General features: G+C 37.8%; 1 protein-coding gene across 1 annotated transcript in view; it reads right to left on the bottom strand.

Annotated features, from left to right (window-relative positions):
• The window catches only part of LOC139712678 (uncharacterized), a 28826-nt gene extending 13245 nt beyond the window's left edge, over positions 1 to 15581 (bottom strand). The window contains exons 1-8 of the mRNA XM_071624482.1: positions 15487 to 15581; positions 12779 to 12902; positions 6599 to 6743; positions 5952 to 6089; positions 4955 to 5104; positions 3875 to 3989; positions 2942 to 3027; positions 2163 to 2203 (exon numbers count right to left, since the gene is read on the bottom strand). Of these exons, the coding sequence (XP_071480583.1) occupies positions 2163 to 2203; positions 2942 to 3027; positions 3875 to 3989; positions 4955 to 5104; positions 5952 to 6089; positions 6599 to 6743; positions 12779 to 12902; positions 15487 to 15581 (894 nt within the window). The remainder of the gene's footprint in view (positions 1 to 2162; positions 2204 to 2941; positions 3028 to 3874; positions 3990 to 4954; positions 5105 to 5951; positions 6090 to 6598; positions 6744 to 12778; positions 12903 to 15486) is intronic.
• Positions 15582 to 20543: the final 4962 nt, after the last annotated feature.

Below are 20543 nucleotides of genomic sequence, written 5' to 3'. Positions count from 1 at the left end.
AGGTAAATGTGTCAGAGGAAGATGTCTGTATGTATGTACGTATGTACGTATGTATGTATGCATGCGTGTGTATGTACGAATGTGAATGTACGTACGAATGTGAATGTACGTATATGAAATCGTAGCATAATCAAAATCCTCCGTATATACTGCTGTAGATTTTATGGAGTGACAACAAAGGAGCTCTAGCAATAGTGGCACCAGTGAGAGTAGAGGTTGCTGCAGCGGAAGCAAAAGATGGGGATTTAGGGTAGCAGTTGTTGTTGAACCAATTGCTTATGGTCGTGAGAATATAGCTTATCAGGGGCGGATCCAGGAATTCTGTAAAGCGGGGGGGGGGGGGGGGGGGACGTGACTAATATTTCTGGTGCCATTTCCGGGTTTCATTTCATGTTTTTTCTTTTTATTTCTTTTGTTTTTAACGAAAAATAAAGGGGGGCGTGCGCCGGTTGCGCCCCCCTCTGGATCCGCCACTGCTTATATCAGCGATAGAGTCCAAAGCAGTAGGCCTACCTATAGATTTAGTTCAATGTAACATTGCAGTATCCAGCGCTTATGCATTTATATAGGAATTCAAACAGTGAAACAGTCCAAAAAAAATCTGATGAAAACGCAGATAAAAAAGAATATATCTAATTAAAGACCATTCCAAGGCACTTACCTGGAGCAATGAAAACATTGTCAAACATATGCCAGAAATGCCAGAAACACAGATAAAAGTCCTATGAAACCTGAAAAAAAAAATTGTAGCTACATAACGGAGCTTACACCTAGATGAGGTGATCAGTGGTTAATATTGAATATTTACACTAGCTCTCATAGATTCATATTTTCATTCTTTTAGATCCTTTGTTGCATGAGCCGCTGTTGCTCAGAAGATAACAAAAGACCACGGTATGGTTCCCGATTGTTTGGAATCAGTGACCCGCTGTGCCCTATATAGGCCAGGCACTAACTTTATTCTCATTGTCCCATTGACTTACAGTCAGTTGGCGGTAGCTTGGTCATACATAAATTTCGTAAACTGCTCATGAACGATTTCATGTGTAGCGCATGCGACAGTACGTGAACAATACACACCAAAAACAAACAAACAGAACAAACAAATTAAATTATTAACAGAAAAACAGACAAAGAAACAAACGAGCAAGATTTAAAAAAAGACCACTTACGAGCTCAGGAATAATCCTATAGTACGAACACTGATTTCTGCGAGAAAATTTAACGTCATTGAGAAGGGAATTCCTTATTTTACTATTTGTGTCCAATGTCTTAGAAGATGACGCATGAAGAAAATAAAAAGTCAGTAAATCAAGTAAATCAAATCATTCGACATCAGAACAGGGAAAAGCTGCTGTGAAAAGTTTCGATGAGAAGCTGAGGAAAAGGTTATAGAGTTTACAGATTAAAGCAGAGATTACCAAGTAAATCAAATCATTTGATATTATAACAGGGAAAAGCTGTTGCAAAAAGTTACGATAATAAACTGAAGAACAACAGTTTCCAGATTAAAGCAAAGATTATCAAGTAAATCAAACCATTCTGATTCTGATTTCATTTCTGAATTTCTTTTTTCATACATAAATGAAGTACAAAGTGAATTGAACAAACAAATTGAGCACAGTATAAATTGAATCTGACAAATAGAACAAATACATGATTAATTCAAATATTCAACTTTTTTTCCCCCTGACACAATTCAAAATGAAAACAAACTATTTTGTGCATACATTTATGCAAACATATTAAGTTACAGTATATCTCTTGCTCAAAGACAAATCAGGCAATTCTTGATGTATAGAAATTCAGGAGACCATCATCATAAGCAAGCGCTTGACAAGGACAACGGCCTCAGAAATGATTGTCTAAACAATACAACATTGTAAGAATATAACATATAAGTCACCACTCACTGAGTGGCGACAAGGAGAAAGGGAGGGAAGAATGAGGGGAAAAAGTGCAGCGGTGCATTGTGCATTGTGCAAGATGTGAGGTATTTTCGTGGAGATGAGTTGTGAATATGTGTTAATGTTCACGTTTGAACATTCTGTATCATAACAGGGAAAAACTGCTGCAAAAAGTTACGATGAGAAACTGAAGAAAGAGTTACAGAGTTTCCAGATCAAATCAAAGATTCTTCCTGAATTTTATGAAATACTCACAAGTGACAAGACGTCATTCACGCTTCCAAGGATGAGACGCGCTTGTAACCATGGGAACGGAATATAGTAAAGGTCATTTGAAATGAGCTGCGATTGATCTTACGCTTGATTTATTGAACGTAAGTCCTGTTTCATAAAGAGACTTACGTTTGATTGCAAGCATAATTATTTCAGTAGATTGAGTGTTACGTGTGATCGATAGCAAAGTTGTTAATGAAACGCAATTTGCGATTAATCGCAACTTGCGCTCACTCTTATTGAAACAGCCCCCAGATATCTTGGTAATCGCTTTGTCCTCTTTGCATCGTATTTCTATTTCATTTTGTTCCATTTCATTTTATTGTTTCTGCATGGTACAATTCAACAATTCACTTTTGAAAACATCATCATCCATCATGGCTACCTAACACCCTCGACGGAGAAAAATCTTGAGTCGAGTGTATAAAGGTTGATTTTGCTATTCTGTAATTCTGCTCCTCCGGGATTATCTTTTTGTTTTGGAGGGAGATGGGACATACGCTCACACGGCCTTAAAAGTAAGAGTACAAAAAAAAAAAAAAGGCATGAAACCACTGTGGCACAACAGCTAGAATTCCAAACAGTAATATTCATATAAATTGCCGTGGGTTTTAAAACATCTGCTGTAAGGGAACAAGAACTTGTTACAATGTTTCTGATCTGCTACATAATATCCATAATATTTTTGATAGTTCGAGGATAGAGTCCGTTTAGAAGAATTTCAAAGAGGCATTGATGCGTTGCATTGTGGGATTCCTTACGTTCGGTTTGGTTGAAGAGGTGAATGATTTCGGAGTCCTCCAACGGACGGTGCCACACAGCGAACTCATCGAACGTCGCTCTGGCCCTGTATAACCACAGTTGGATTTGGGTGAAATGTGAACGTAAAACTGTTATTGCTGTCTGCGTAATGCAAATCGTGTTTTAACAGTCATCGAGGGTAGTATAGCGCGATCACTCTTAGAACTGCTATTAATTCTATGTGTACATCAATTTGAACACAATATAGATGCGTCTGTCATAGCCAACAGTGCGCCATACAAAAAGATAACCCTATAAAATATCTTTGGCCATAACCCATATCCGGTATGAGCAAAGAGGTCTTTGGGTTTGAGGGTCTAGGAATGTATTTGATTATATACAAGATGTACCTATGCATACAGATGCTATATATGTTTGTAAATGGCTACACATCGCAATTTATACCTATCATGTTTACACACTACATGAAAACTAAGTTTTCTGTCGAAAAAGCTAGGTAGGCCTACGTCTGTAACACTATATATTTTTGGTAGCATTATACCACATCCATGAAATAGAAAAAAATAAGCGTATAAATGTTACTGATTTCGAAGAAAGCAGAGGAGAACAAGGAATAGACAAAGTAAACAAAAGAAAGGAAAATTGATGGTTAGAAAAGAATGCAAGAGAGAAGAAGAAGAAGGAAAAGAGGAAGGAGTAGCAACAGTATAGTGTTGGAGGGAGTAGTGGTAGAAGATGGTGATAATGACGATGATAAAGGGGAGTGTAACAGAAGCAAAAATAAGCAGAACGAAGAAATAATAGAACCGAAAACAGACGAAGGGAATGAAGGACATCTCAAATGTGGTGATGATAACGATGCTATGGTTAACAATAAAGATTTAAGATATTCATGAAGCACCGTCAGTCAACTTTTTGGTGCTTTCGCTCACCAGCCGAAATGGAGCCGAGCGCGGTGAACCTCGTCCATGCAGCCCCGGCAGATGGGAAAGGAGTGACAGACGTAGCACTGCATCTCTCGCGGCCAGACACACCCCCGGAAGGTCTCTACCATAAAACGGATAAAGGGTAATGGAGTTTAGCCAGAGACACACCTATATTATCACAGAACGTCTGTCATACCAAACAAAGGTAATGGATAATGGGGTTAGTCAAAGACACACCCCGGAACGTCTCTTGTACCATACAACGGATAAACGGTATAATGGAGTATTAGCCAAAGATACACCCATATTTTCACGGAACGTCTCCTATACCAAACAAAGGGCAATGGGTCATAGGATTATTCGGACACACACACACACACACACACACACACCCGGAAGGTCTCTACCATAAAAGCGGATAAAGGGTAATGGAGTTTAGCCAAAACACACCTATATTATCACAGAACGTCTCTTACACCAAACAAAGGGTAATGGGTAATGTGATTAGTCAAAGACACACCCCCGGAACGTCTCTTATGCCGTACAACGGATAAAGGATAATGGATTATTAGCCAAACACACACCTATGTTATCACGGAACGTCTCTCATAGCAAACAAAGGGTAATGGGAAAAGGGGTTATTCAGAGACACGCCCACGAGATGTCTCTACCATAAAACGGATAAAGGATAATGGAGTTCAGCCAAAAACACACCCATATTATCACAGAACGTCTCTTACACCAAAAAAAAAAAAAGGGTAATGGGTAATGGGCATAGTCAAAGACACACGTACTGAACGTCTGTAACATACAACGGATAATGGCAATGGTCTATTCATCTATTTACAATATGAATTGTGTATTGGATTTCGTTATATCACTTTGGCAGCGTCGTAGTTGATGGATACAACAAACCAAATTGACTCCGTAATTGCGAAAACTTTTTTTTTTCTTCATTTCTAACATTCGATTGCTTTGATTGCTTTACTCCGATGAATTTTTGGTCACAAAATAAAGAAGATGAAACATTCAAGGCTCATTTTATCATGGAGTAGTGAGGCATTTTAGTAATTGTTTATGAACTACCGTTCACCCACGACGCGACGACAAACGCCCACGTTGTCACTTCGTTATCGACGATATCCTGAAACAGCGACCAGGTCTGCGAGCCCGTGGTCATTATGGCGTCGTTCTCGGCGTACTGACAGAAAGAGTAGTTCGTGTATTCGACCTCCTCTGCTCCATTTGGTGTGAACAATGATAATGATGTTAATATTAGTAATAATGCTGATGATAACAATACAATAGTTCTAAAAAATAATGATGATAACACCATTCATTGAAGCATATGGCACATTGTGCCTGGTTACCGTTTGCTAAATATTGCTAGTCACCTGGGACGAACCACGAGGGGTCGGCATCATTCGCCTGTTTTCTTTTGTGGGTGGGTACGGGACCCCTTCAACGGGTTAGCACCCTGCTCTTTGCGATGAATGGATGAAGCGGGATCTTTTACGTGCATGAATCAAGGGTAATTCGCACACGGGACCTTTTATTTAATGCCCTATTGCCTCTTTAATACTGAGGGGGTAGAATGCTTACACACAACAACGCTCAGTGAGACTCGGGAATCGAACCAGGTACCCTTGGATCTGGAGGCAGACGCGCTACCGACAGATTATAATTATCACCGCCCTTATGATAATACAATGATAATACAGTAATGACGATAATAGACTAAAAAATGACAGATGACAATGATAATAAATTATCATTAAGATGCTAACAATATTAAGGATAATGAGTATCTTATCGCACTCAGAACTGCGATGATAACGCTGACTGGGACCACAGAAATTATCAGCTTGTCTATGTCCTCAGCCTTGAAGAATATCAGGCATAGGCAATGAGGAAACGTGAATTGCAAAAGGGCGTTTTACATATCTGTTGTCAAAGTGATTCGAACCTAAAGACCTCAAAATACATTGTGCATCAGTGGTCATTTCTATGGAGCCATAACAGCTTCGTTATTTTTTCTTTTTACTTTTGTTTCGTTTATTTATTGATGTCTTTTTTCCCATACCCGCAGTTCTGACGAGACAGGTGAAACGGTCGTCTGTAGCATTCTCGTCCGAAGGGGGTAGGTTGACCCAAAAGGACACCGTGGTACCATCCGAGTAGCACGAGCCATCCTCACACGTGTCCGAGATAACTGCATCGTCTTATTCATTAGACAATGAGATAGGTAGTTAGGTGGGTAGATAGATATATAGATAGATAAGCAGTAGAAAGAAAGTTGAACAAATTATTATATTAACAGTTTGATATAATCGATCAATGGAATTATCATATCAATGAAATCGACTGTTTGACGCCAATTAAAAGGCTTTTTATATTTGACAGCCCTCTGATTACATCACAAAATTGCGAAATTCATGATGGTTCTATCTTCAGAGAGTAGCGTCATTAATGTTAAGCACTCTTCTTCCATAGAGCCAGGTAAATAATACTCTGGAATCGTCATGTAGGCCTATAGACTTTTTACAATACTGCCCTGAGCTTATAAGGTAGAATAATTCTGTCTATTAAAGGAAGGGAAGCGATTCGAACATAATTATCATGGTCTCCTATTAAAGAGTCTATTGCCGCATCCACTAAACCACACTACGTCCGATGGGAGGGGGAGGGGGGGGGGGGGGAAGGAAGAAGAGGGGGAAAAATCTGACTTACCACCTAAGTTTGTGTCTAGACTGAAGCGAGAGGACGGGTGCTCGACGTGGATGGCGTTCTCCAAATTTCCGTGGGATTTTTTCAGCAACAAGTTGTTCCCCGAAGCCTCACCGACCCACTGGCCTGTAATGGCGTCGAAGAATTGCTGCTCACAGAGAGATCGGATGGAACATCAAATGGATGGAGAGTACTGTTGTCAAAGGCAAAGGCTGGACAAACTTCTCGAGGGAATCAGATATACCATTAATCTGATTTTATTAAAGTCTATTGAAAGACAATTCGGTTTACTGATACTGAGTATGCTGATGCAATAAATTGTATTCTTCGGCAATGAGCATTTTCACTATACTGTCCCGTGATTCATGAACACAGTGATGTTTGATTTAAAGAATATTAAATAATTGTTACGGTTGTAAAGCACTGATCAAAGCAGTTATGGTGACAATAATATAACATTGACGATGCAATAATGATAATGTTGACAATGAAGATTTCAATAACAATAATAATAATGATGATAGTAATAACAATAATAGTAATAATAACAATAACAATAACAACAATAATAATAATGATGATAGTAATAACAATAATAGTAATAGTAATAATAACAATAACAACAATAATAATAATAATAATAACTGCAATAACAATTATTATTACCGTTAATTATCTTAATAAAGATTATTGTTATCATTATTATTATTACAACAATATTTAAATAGGAAGATGATGAGAAAGGAGGAGAAGAAGGAGAAGAAGACATACAATCATTTATTGATAACCATTATGACTATCATTATCATCATCGTGGTTTTCATTATCACTATCTTTATCATAATTCAACCAATTCATTCAAATGTTATGTTTTATCTGGCCTGATAAAATCTGTACGTCAAGTTAATCTTTCGGGCCTCTTGTTGAACAATGCAGAAGTCGTTCTCTCAAAAATCATGCATGGGAAGTGTTCTCAAAGTGCATCCCAATAACAGATTGTACTCAAGCTGAATAACGTCTATAGGTCATCACTACAGAGATGCATTTCTCTTGTATTTTGTTTGACGTCAAGGAAAATTAAATCCTAAGTTTATGACCATCTTTTCCTCGATATTCCTATCTTCAACTTCAGTTTCTAAGCGAGGGGACTGTATTTAAGCAGACTCTTTTCATTTCAAGTTCAGATTGTTTTTTCTCAATTTAATTAATACTTTATTTCAGCCAAAAAGAGAAATGTATAGTGCAAAGTGATAGATTTCAAAACACAAATTATGTGTACGAATGATAACGTAACAGGAAAATTATGTACATTTTGCTATTGTAAAAAAAAAAAGTGTTTTAGTGTATTCGTCATAATGTAAAATACATTAGGTGGTTGTTTTTTTAGGTTAGTTTAATTTTCACTAATTCTCAGCTGAACCCCCCCCCCCCTTTGACTTATTTCACTCACATATAATACCAGAAGTACCGCTGCTCTTGCCACTGATCTTTGAAACTATCATCTGTAACTATACAATATCAATATCATACAAATATTCAATGTTTGTGAGTGCGACGGTTCCGAATGTTACATGAGCGTGCATATTTAACCGTTCTATTCAACCACGCGAAGCACTTCTGAATGTCATGTAACCCGCATTCATCCAATCAGATGGAAAGGATCTACATGTATACATATGTTTGTATAATTCTTTTGATCTAACACATAGACGGACCTGTGTGTGTGTAGGACTCTTGTCAACCGAGGACTCATTCGTATATTACCATCCATCCGAGGACTTATTACAATAATGCTAATTGAGGACCTACAAACATGGACCCCTACATGCAAAAACATGCAAAAGAGGACCGTTCGGACTGGTCTGCGTACCGAGGACGTCCTCGGTTCTCTGTGTGTCCTCGGTTTAAATGTAAAGTTCGTGTGTCTAATCAGTGACAGGAGCTGTCATCACAGCGCAGTCATAGTAGCTGCGCTATACAAATTTGTCTAATTATTATTATTATTATTATTAAAGTTCGCATGTGTGTCCTCGTTTTACACCATGGGTAAATGCACGCATACATATACATAAACACATACACACGCACACACTCGCACAAACACACATAAACACGCACACACACACACACACACAATAAAAAAAAAGACAACACCTGAACCTCGAATAGCATTAAGCCGATCGAGGGGTACAGCACAAAGGGAATAATGGACACAGACGAATGCGAGAGGACATTTACAGAAGGGGATGTCTGTATATTATGTAGATTTATCGCTACAAGCAAGAAGAGTAGGCCTACTTTAAATGAGAACAGTTATGAAATTGATCATAATGTCATTTACTTGGTTCGACAGGTTAGGCATTTCTAATAAAACGCTCTTATGCGGCTCTTCTTCGCAGCTGTAAACGTATACACGAGTGAGTAAAACCAACAGTAAATAGGTAAGAAAACGTGTTAGGTGAGAGGTTTCCATTGTCAATTTGATCTAGATACATCTTGGCAAACTACTAAAAGATCATCCCGAATTCCATGATTAATTCACCGGAGGTGTCGTAAATCCTTCCCCTAAAAGCGTTTCCATGGTTATCTCACTCGTTTACATATAATTTCAGCTATTGTTTTTCACCCCTGATATTTCTAACGCCTGTTGTACCTTGATCTTGATCTTGATACATCTGACTATAATCATTATTTTGAAATTATTTAACCAGGAATAAAATCACATTTAATTATATAACTGGTACAGAATTCCCCTTTAATATTTCACAGTTACTGTATATAACATTCTTACTCACTAACCAGTCGCTCTTAGAAACCAATGAAACGAACTGCAAAAAGCGTAATTGGATACGTACAAATATCTCTTACAATACATAGCTTTATTTTGTATATAATTTGAAGTGAAATGGTGAATTTCAGAGAAATTTAAGACTATTACCCGCTCATGCCATCTGTCCATTGGGTAGTACACCGACGCGTCGTGGTAGATGGAATTTACTGCACATAAAGATAATGTGAAATATGTTGTGATATATGACAGAATAGTACCTTTTTTTTTTGGGGGGGGGGGGGAGTGGCTACGTGCAATCGAAAATGCTTTTAAGAATGCTTAAAGGGGATGGCTAGTAACTGATCAGTGGGAATCAGTGGAAATGCTGGGGGATGATTGTTCCAATTCTTGTGGGATTCAGTTAAGAGTACATTATATCTATTGTTGTGTGAAAATGATTTGCTTCAGAACGGTCTCATATTCAAGTAATGTGCAGTTTAATGCCCCGTCACTGTACAGGCATGCTAACCTGGAAACATTAAACTACCTATTACATTTGCGGATTAACAAGCCTTCGAAATATCAAGCCGCATTTCATTTATTGGAACCCTTGGAATAAGGAACCTTAGGAATAACGAACCTTATTTCATTTTCGGATTAGAAAGTTCGGAATAACGAACTGTATACCATTATTTTGGCTTAGTGAATAATATCTGGGATCATCACTCACGAGGTTCCGGGTTCAAGTCCCTCTGACAGCAGCGGCCACGCCTTCATAGGCGAGGCACTTTCTAGCTCTCACTGATGTTAGTATGACGAATTCATTCATTCATTCATTCATTCATTCATTCATTCATTCATTCATTCATTCATTCATTCATTTATTTTTCATTTCCAACAAAAACGTATAAATATATTACAAAAATTGAATACAGTGCATAAATTTCATCATACAAAGTAAAGGATAAATTTACAGAAAACTTGTAGGTATAGGAAAATGTTGGAAATGGGGAGGAATGCTAGAAAGCTGAGCTTGTAGGCTGCATTCCCCCCACACGTAATACAAGAAATTATATGATCGATTGACTGATAAACATTGAAAATGGATGAAACAAAGGAACTAAGACAAAAAGACCTATAACTTAACTTATCCGAAACAAAACCCTGAACAAATCCCTACACTAAGTCGCTGTCATGCCGGAAAAGAGAGGAGAGAAACAAAGTAGTATGTGTGTGTGTGTGTGTGTGTGTGTGTGAGTGTGTGTGAGTGTGTGTGTGTGTGTATGAGAGAGAGAGAGAGAGGGGGGGGGGGGGAGAAAGCAGCTTAATGCGTGGAGTGAAGATAAGAGACAAAAAAAAAATACGAGGACACGAGAGGTAGTGGATGGATGGAGCCGCTTAGCTGTAATTTCATCAGAATATAAGGTTAGATTTTACACTTCTTTGCAACCAATAAAGAATCAACAATTCTTATAACTATTCAATATATTTTTCTTCAGATTACTCTTAAAAGAACTTAAACTTGGAGATGTCCTTAAACTGTTAGAAAGGTTGTTCCAATATTTAGGTCCAGCAAATGTAAATATAGATTGTGTAAACATAGTTCTAGTTAAAGGCAGATGGAATTCATCTGAGTGACGAGTCGGATATTTATGGAACGAGCGGTTTCTCGCAAACATGCTTGTGAAGACAGACGGCAACAAATTATTAGAAAGTTTATACATAAATTGGCCAAGACAATAATAATAAATATCAGTTATCTTTAAAATTTTGTTTTCAGAAAATAAAACATCGGTGTGGGCTCTCCAAGAATCATGACAAATTATTCGAAGAGCTTTTTTCTGGAGACGGGACAGTCTGTCGAGATATGTTGGATGTGTGTTCCCCCAAGCTATGATGCCATAATTCATATAAGGTAAAATCAAAGCTGAATATAACATTAAAAGGGTGGGAATAGGAAAATAATATTTAACTCTATTAATAACACCAATATTTCGAGATATTGTGTGACAAATACTATCAATATGTGACTTCCATGAAAGTTTATTGTCAATAACCAAACCTAAGAACTTCATTGATGCAACTTCATCTATAACTATATCATCTATTTTTATATTATTAGGAAGATTATTTAAAATATTACTAAATAATATACATTTAGTTTTAAGAAGATTTATAGACAACTTATTTGACCTTATCCAACATAACAATTTCTTGAATTCAGAATTTAACAAATCCACCAAAATATGAGGATCTGAATGAGAAAGAAAAACATTAGAGTCATCAGCAAAAAGTATAAAAGATAAAATATTGGAAACATTTGTTACATCATTTATATACAAAATGAATAAAAGAGGTCCCAGTAAACTACCCTGAGGAACACCACAGTTGACAGATTGGTTGCAGGAGTTTTGACCAGATAGAAAAACGTACTGTTTACGATCAGAGAGGTAACTCCTGAATCACTACAAGGCCTTGCCACGTATACCATAGTGACATAATTTATGAAGTAATATTTTATGATCAATGGTATCGAAGGCCTTGGAGAGGTCCAGGAAGACACCCACTGTGTGATTAGCCCTATCTACCGCTTTGGCTACTTTTTCAATAAAGGAGAGAATTGCTTGAGAAGTGCTATGTCCTTTGCGGAAACCGAATTGTGAATCAGAAATGATATCATAAAAATCAAGAAATTTAAGGAGTCTAGAATAAACAACTTTTTCTAACAATTTTGAAAACGATGACAACAATGAAATTGGTCTATAATTACTAATATCTTCCTTGTTACCTTTCTTATAAATTGGGATTACTTTAGCAATTTTCATTCGTAGCGGAACAACACCACTGCTTAATGACAAATTAAAAATGTAAGTTAAAGGTTCAACAATATTCTCAGATATATTTTTCAAAATAACGTTATCAATACAATCAGGTCCCGAGCTTCTTTTACTTTCCAAATTCATAATGATATCTTTTACTTCATAACTAATAATCGGATCAAAAAAGAATGAATTTGAGTTGGGTAATTTAAGAAATTCATAGAATTTCTTTTGACAAGTAGGAATTTTATTGGCAAGATCATGTCCAATCTGCGAAAAGTAAAGGTTAAATGTATCTGCAATCATCACACTGTCTGTTATTTCCTTGTCACCAGAAACAACTCTTGTAATACAAAACTTATCATTTTCTTTTTTTATAGCACTGTTTATTATTTTCCTTGTTTTCTTAACAGTGGTCACGTAAACACATATTGGTTCAAATTCAAATTAAACGAAAAAGTAAGGAACACTTATAGATTCCACTGTCTTTTTATGATATGCATATACCTATATATATATATATATATATATATATATATATACACTAGTACGTATACACAATGATATGCACACAAACGGTTTACCTCGTCTGACCTCACATATGGTGCAGGACCTTCTCGACTGGTCAGTGGTCAGCTCGTATGACACGGGTGACTTCCGGTCAGTTGTCACAATGCTCCACAATCCCACGGAAGGCTTGTCGGGGAACTCGTTTGACCTGCGTCACGGACGGAACCCGAAACATCGGTGATACACTTTACCAGAACATAATCATTATGTCCATTATTACGTTCATTATGTCCATCATTATGTTGTGGGGCGCAGTGTTGTGGTGAACTAACAAAGGATTTGCTGAATTTCTGATCGAACTTAATTTCTTCAAATTATACAAAATTACATGCAACAAAATGTCCAGATTTAAATTTTTAGATACAAGGTACAAAGTATTTAATCATTTTCGCTCATTTTTCGCTACCACTCGAATCTAAACTATATTAAAGTCACCGTAAAAGTTGCCAACCAGATGTTGCCATAATCTGAACACTCAAGACGGTTTCCAATTCGGCAGGTTTCTTGAACAATAACGAAAAAAAAAAACGCAAATGAAATGGAGGATGAAAATGAACGAATCTTACTTCGCATCATAATGATGTTTCCCGTTAAAATTACGTATTCTTTTACACGGAAATCTGAGCTATATTTGTGATCCGTATCACGATATTTCGCAGAGAGTTGGTAAATTGTTAAAAGATACTCAAAGCAAAGAAACTAAAATAATGAAATGAAAGGAATCTGATTTGATGACACTCACATGAACGGATTATAATTTTCACCGCTCGCCCACGACCAGCCTTCGCTTGCGTCGAATTGGAGATCCGAGGCACACTTGCTGTTCACGATTGAAAGTCATTATTCGGTTATTGTACAGTATGTCCCCAAAAAATTACAATCAGATTTTTCGCATTGATAACACCAAATATGATTAAACTGTCTGAATGCTACTCATGGGTCTTAGAATATAACATCTTAGCTCTATTTTGCAGAAAACCCCATTCAATTTGGTAACCGGTCGCAGAGAAGTGTGGACTGTTGTAAAGCATGTCATGAGTGTGGTTCTTTCAAGTTTAGCACTTATATGCTTTTGTTTGTGAACACAATAGACAGAACTTGGAGGGAAGAGATTCCTGACATGCTCTACAAAATTCCTCATTTCTCTTTGACCACTAAATCAATTAGAATGGGGTTTTCTGTAAGATGTGGGCAATGAGTTATAGTTTCGTACCCTGAAGTTGTATTTGGATTGATTCACTATTTTTAAAGTTATCATTACATAGGGTCCCGTTGTAATTTATAGGAAAATACGATATAGCTGATAAGTGGTGAAGTAGAGGCTGCAACAACAATTGATGTTCATTATACACGAAAGTGATATTAGGATTAAGCTATTTCTTGCGTTTTGCTCAGATGATTTTGTCATACTTGTTATCCAAGATATTTTAATTCGTGTTCTTGCGTTGAACGAGACAGAAGAACACAATCATACCATGTTACCATGGATACCTCATTTGTCATAAACTGATCTCATACAATCTCTATATTTTTTCAACGATTCAAACCAAACACCTACATATTTTCATAAGCAAATTGGAAGGAGAATAAAAATTAGAAAATTAAACGTCTCAATGTTGCTATCGTGTGAGAGATATTTGCCACTGAAGAGACATATGTTACATCATTTTTCAACAGTTTTCTTACAATAGTACTGTAATTCATTCGTGCCAATATTTCCATCGGTAGTATTGTCATAATCGTAATCTTTATGCTGTAGGCACTGACCGGAATCATGGTATGGTGTTAAACGAAAGTTAGCATTTATAATCATAATGGCATAGCTTTGATGTGGTTTGTATGATTTTGATTATTACTAACGTTAAAATGATGCTCTACCATTTAATACGATTGCAATGCCTGTGGCGAAGATGCCAATACCAGTCAACACGAATTCTCGGTAAGATGTCTTGATTTAACAGGTTATTCATCCCCATATCATATCATAGCCTCCAATAGTAATCATTGTCACTATCATGTGATATATCCTGTTTGTCAGTGTCAATAATGATAGCTTTCCATCCACTCTTCTATTCCATTTTATGTCTGTATACTAGAAATGAATGTATCATTTCACTGTATATCTTTGACTTAATAATATGCTATCCAAAGCATTATTCGCAAATACACACATTGTCATGACAATAGATTGTGTTATGTATTATATCTATATAATTATACAGGGCCTCGATATTAGCGGTGGCCGATGGCCCGGTGCCCCAGGGCCACTTAAAAGGGTGTCGGACCATCAAATTTTCAAAAAGACTATCTGTTGGTGGCCCGATCGTGCAGCTAAAATTCAAAAGAAATCTTTATTAACTTTCATTTTATATCGGGCCAACAGGGAAAGGTCTTAGTGTCGATCCATTATATGAGATTGGGTATAATTATAATAACTCCAAGTTACGCACCATCTTTTCCTTTGTCATCTAATCAAACACACACACATACATAAATGTATGGGCGTGTTAACTAAGTGTGAAATTGTAATTTTGATGAGAATTGTATTATGTAAACACATATTTGCAATGACGACATATTATTTTGAAATGACACTGTCCTGCATATTAGTAACAAGAGACCAGTTTCTACAGTTATAATGTACTTACATTATCTACTTTAAAGAGACTTAGATATACAGGCATTTTGATAGAAATATCATCATCACCGGACATCAAGCAGACTTGGACTACCTGTTCGTAGGCAGCACCGACACCAGGAACTCAAACTCCTTGTCGTCGCTCCATGTCCCCGGGGCGCCACCGAGATTCAAACACGGCTTCGACATGTCTGACTCGAGAAGCGTGGTGGCGCCGAAACACGTGTCTTCGTAGCGGTAAAAATTTGGCGGGCATCCAGTACCTTAGGGACGAACGAAATGATGATAATGAATCGTATCTACGTGATGGCTGTGTATATGATTATGATGGTATACGGTATTGGTGGAGATGAGAATTGGACTTTTAACTTTTTGCGAGTTACCGAGAAAACACTTATGATATAGTACAGAGCATACCATTTTAAGAGGAATTAAAAGTTTATTTGATGAAAATCGGGTTTGGAATGACTGAAACATCCAAAAACAAAGTAAAACAAAGCGATCGTAATAAAGTGTGGGTCCCAAACTTTATTAGAATTGCTCTTTTGAAAGCTCAGCCATTTCGAAACCAATTTTCATCAAATAAACATTGAATTCCTCATAGAATTACATGCTCTTTCATATTTCATAAGAGGTTTCTCATTATCTCACCAAAAAATGTTAGAAACCTGAAATTAGGTCTCAATTAAAACTATGCGATCCCTTTAAATGATGCAAATGATAATAACAATAAGGATTATCACATTAATGACAGTAATTAATCTTGTTTATCATTATCATATTGTTATTTTTTGTTAGTGTTAATTGTTGTACTACTATTATCATCTTCATCATCATCATTATTTCCTTACGCATATAATTGATATGATACCGATAATGATCTACTAGTATTTTTGATACACGCTGAAAGCATACATTACTTGAGCAAAACCAAAATCTTTGTAAAAAGTTACAGACCTACTAAAACCAAGGAGTTCAAGCATAAATTCAAAAAATACCTTGAACTTGAACCTGAACTTACTAATGTTAAAGATAATAGGCTATCATTTCAAAAAATGAATAGGTTAAGCGTTTGTTTACGGCGACGGGGGGGGGGGGGGTGTGAGCAGATAACTATAGAAGTTAATTTCTCATAATCATTGCAATATTCAATTTCAGATTCTGTCTATTCAAATCACAATTCGGAATACAATAACAGTGAAAGACAAAAGGAAACAGAATGACATATCGAAAAACATTGCTAAGTCCTTTTGTTGGCAGCTCCAATATTGCCCTAATTCTGCAGACAGGTAGAGGAATGATACAAGTAAATCTTTGTTGCACGGATTGATATACTTCGTTTCGTCACTAGGCATACTGAGCTTTCCAATTTATGTATTCATGTTGCTGTATCGGGTGCACGTCGCGAGACCAACACCCACGAGTCATACAGCCCACGAGTTTTACAGCCTACAAGTCCTATAGCCCACGAGCCATGCAGTTCACAAGTCATACAGCCCACTACAATGTAGTTATGCAACCCACGAGTTCGACACTAAGTAAATAAAGCCAACGAGTTCGACATCAAGTAAAATAAGCCCACGAGTTATACAGCCCATGAGTTCGACACTACGCACAAAAAACTCACGAGTCCGACACTTCGCAAACAAAGCCCACGAGACCGACACTACGCTTAAAAGGTTCACGAGACGGACACTACGCAAACAAGGCTCATGAGACCGAAACTACACAAAAGAGGCTCACGAGACCCGACACTGGGCAAAAAAAAGGTCCATGAGACCGACAGGATGAACAGCGCCACCTATAGACCAATTAAATGTATAGGGTGTCCAGATAATGGCATAAGGAAGATATGAGAGAATAGTCGGGTAAATCTACAACAAAAAACAGCCTTACCCCCAAAAAATTGATACAAAAGGTTTTTTAACGGTTTTTGGTAGGGTTTGACCTCCAAAACAACATACTAAAAATCTACTCAAATCCACCTACCGGAAAGGGCCTATTTTCAAGATGGCGTCCAAAATGGCCGCCGTGGGCTTAAATTGCCATAGAATGGGCACTAGTTGGCCTATATTTGCGATTTTTGTGTCAATTTCTATGTTTCGGAGGTCAACAAATCTATTGAAATAATTTTCAAAGTTGATCAGTGATGGGAAATCCTTAAATCCAAGATGGCGTCCAAAATGGCCCCCAAAATGGCGGCCATGGGCATAAAATTGGTATCAAATTGTCAATAAATGCCGGACATGTGTGATGTATGTGCCGATTTCTATGTTTTGGAGGTCGACAAATCCACTGATATCATTTTTAAAGTTGATTAGTGTTGGGAAAGCCTTAGATTCAAGATGGTGTCCAAAATGGCCCCCAAAATGGCGGCCATGGGCATAAAATTGCTATCAAATTGTCAATAAATGCCGTGTATTTGTGATATGTTTGTGTCAGTTTCTATATTTTGGAGGTCAACAAATCAAATAAAACTATGTTGTCACGCTGATTAGTGAAGGGAAAGTCTCTAAAACCAGGAATGGCATCTAAGATGACATCCAAAATGGCCACCATGAGGTTAAAATTTCTATAAAACAGGCAATAATTCGTTATACTCAAAATACCCAATACGTATCTGATACTTCCAATGTTTGGATTGGATTTAATCCGTTATTGTGGAGGTCAGCTGTATAATCCAGGCAAAATCATTTCTTGCCAAGTGCTAGTGTAACAAAACTTGAAATTCTGATATGGAATCCCACTTATGTGCATTTTCCTTACTACTTTTTAACTACTAACTCGGCTATTGATTATACATTTCAGTTTCAAGTTTGTGCGATCTTTTGTCGCATAACAACAAGTTCTTTGTCCCTGTGTTCATTGTTGCTTCAAAAACTTGCACCAATAGTCTATTTGACACCTTGATAATAACCTATTATGTGCAAAATTCAGATGGTTTGTTTTGATTATGAAATCAAATCTAAAACAAAATGTCAATTTTGAGTTGGGTCATTGTTGTCTTATTATTTCACACTGTTGGTGTGAGCATCGATATTTTGTGGGAGCTATCCTTCAGTTTCCGAAAGGCTACCCCAAACTGGCAAGGAATGATGTGCTCGCTTCATCGAGGGTATGAACACCCTGGTCAGTCTTCAGTGATGTTTTTGCCAATGATAGACATGTATTCAGGGGATAAGACTTGCATTCTATCGACTTTGGAGTTCCTTACCAACATGGCAATGAAGCACAATTTCTCACCCATCATAACATTTGATCAACCACTCTACTGGAAAGCTGCTGAAATCATCCAAGATGCACTGCAAGACAGTCCCTTGAAGAAGGGGTGTATTACTGCTTGGCTGTTGTCATATGTTCATGAACTTGCTCGGTGCCATAGGAACACTCATGCAAGGAACACGGCTCAGCAAGGTTCTAGAGGTCGTGTATGGTGAGAATGCAGTGGTGCATATGATGACTGGAAAGGCAGTTCAAAGAGCGTTCAGAGGACATTTGCTGGTAGACAAGTGCCTTAATCGAATGGTTGTATCCGAAATGATGAATGAGAATACTGAGTTGCATCACTTGTGGCTCAGTCAGAGGATATGTACTCTAAGGTGTTGGATAGTGAGACAACGCTTGAGAATGTCGTGACATCTGAAGCAATGGTTACAATCAGAAAACAAATGGACAAACGGAAGAAGGAACTTCCAACAAGATCCAAGACAAGTCAGTTGTGGTTAAATTATCAGACAATGTTAGGGGTCGCAAGAAAGTTGATCATGGCAGATCAAAAAGGATCTTGGCCAATGCACCACATGCTGTAACTGAATGTCTGCCAATATTTGCTGCTGTTGGCCATTACAACTACCTGAAGTCTTCTCACTTGTATCTTCAAGAAATGACAGAGCTAGAACCGAATCATCCAGATGTCTTCTGCAAATTTGCAGATGGATTCCATGTCATCCGACGGAGTAATAAGTTCTGGGCGGGTCTAAGCCCTGATCTTGTCATCGAACAGACCTTGATGAGATCCCTGAAGAGCACTGGTGGCCTAACACGCGGAAGTGGGATGGGTGAAGAACAACTGTCTCTATGGACAATGTCAATGCCGGTCACGTCGGAATATAACAGCGCGATGCAGGAATTCACTGTTCTTTTGTACACGACTAGTGAACAACACAAGGAATCTAGTGGCACAAGGATGGAAAGAGATGCTTCTGACCTAGCCAAAATCAGTTCAAAACTCAGTGAATGCTTTCCATTTTCTCCAGATCCCTCACTAAGAAATGTTGTGACTGGAGTGGTGGCCGCGTCGGATGTGAATGTCCTCGAGTATAAGTCTGTTGGAGAGAAGATTATGGAAAGTATGGTCAATAAACCCGCTTTCACATCTTCCTTCAAACGAAAAGACAGAGCCAAAACACTTGGAGATGTATCTTCAGTCAAACTTTGTCCAGACAGAGCAATTGATCCTGCTCTACTCTTTCAAAGATTTCTTGTCGTGTCAAAAACAGGAGACATTTCGTTGGAAGATGTCATGGGCTATGAGCTGAGCCCATTTCCCCCTGCCCTGTTTGAGGGTATAGGTATTTTCAGAAAGGCTGACAAACCTCAATTAGTTCAAGCTATCAGAGACCATTCTTCCAAAGTGTCAAATGATACCGTGTCTGACTCTGTTCCCCAAAGTGAGCACTATGTTCTTGATGGTGGCTCCTTGCTGCATCGTTTGTCATGGACAGCCAGGGACAGTTTCTATGTGTTAGCCAAGTTGTATGCCGACTTCAATATTCGTCACTATGGAAAAGCAACAGTCGTTTTCGATGGTTATGATGATGGACCATCTATTAAGGACAATACACACAAGGGCCGTGGCCATATTGTTCATCCCGAAGTCAGCTTCACACCTGGAACAGAATTCTCTGGCAAAAAGGATGAGTTCCTGTCCAGGAGCTCCAACAAGCAACAGCTCATCAACCTCATCAGTGAGGAAATGAAGCGATTGGCTTGAACGTAATTCATGCACCTGGAGATGCCGATGTAGACAGAGCAAAAGCGGCAGTGACATCGTCATACCAACAATCAACTACCCTGATTGGAGAAGATACAGATCTGTTGGTGCTATTATTGCATTACGCTAGCGTCGACAGCAAAGAACTGTATTTTCGT

This window comes from Diadema antillarum, unplaced genomic scaffold (genome assembly GCF_040938485.1).
Source record: "Diadema antillarum isolate AM-2024a unplaced genomic scaffold, OU_Dant_1.0 scf00000042, whole genome shotgun sequence".
NCBI lineage: Eukaryota > Metazoa > Echinodermata > Echinoidea > Diadematoida > Diadematidae > Diadema > Diadema antillarum.
Note: the sequence above shows the minus strand (reverse complement) of the source record. Positions and strands in the feature narration are given on the sequence as shown.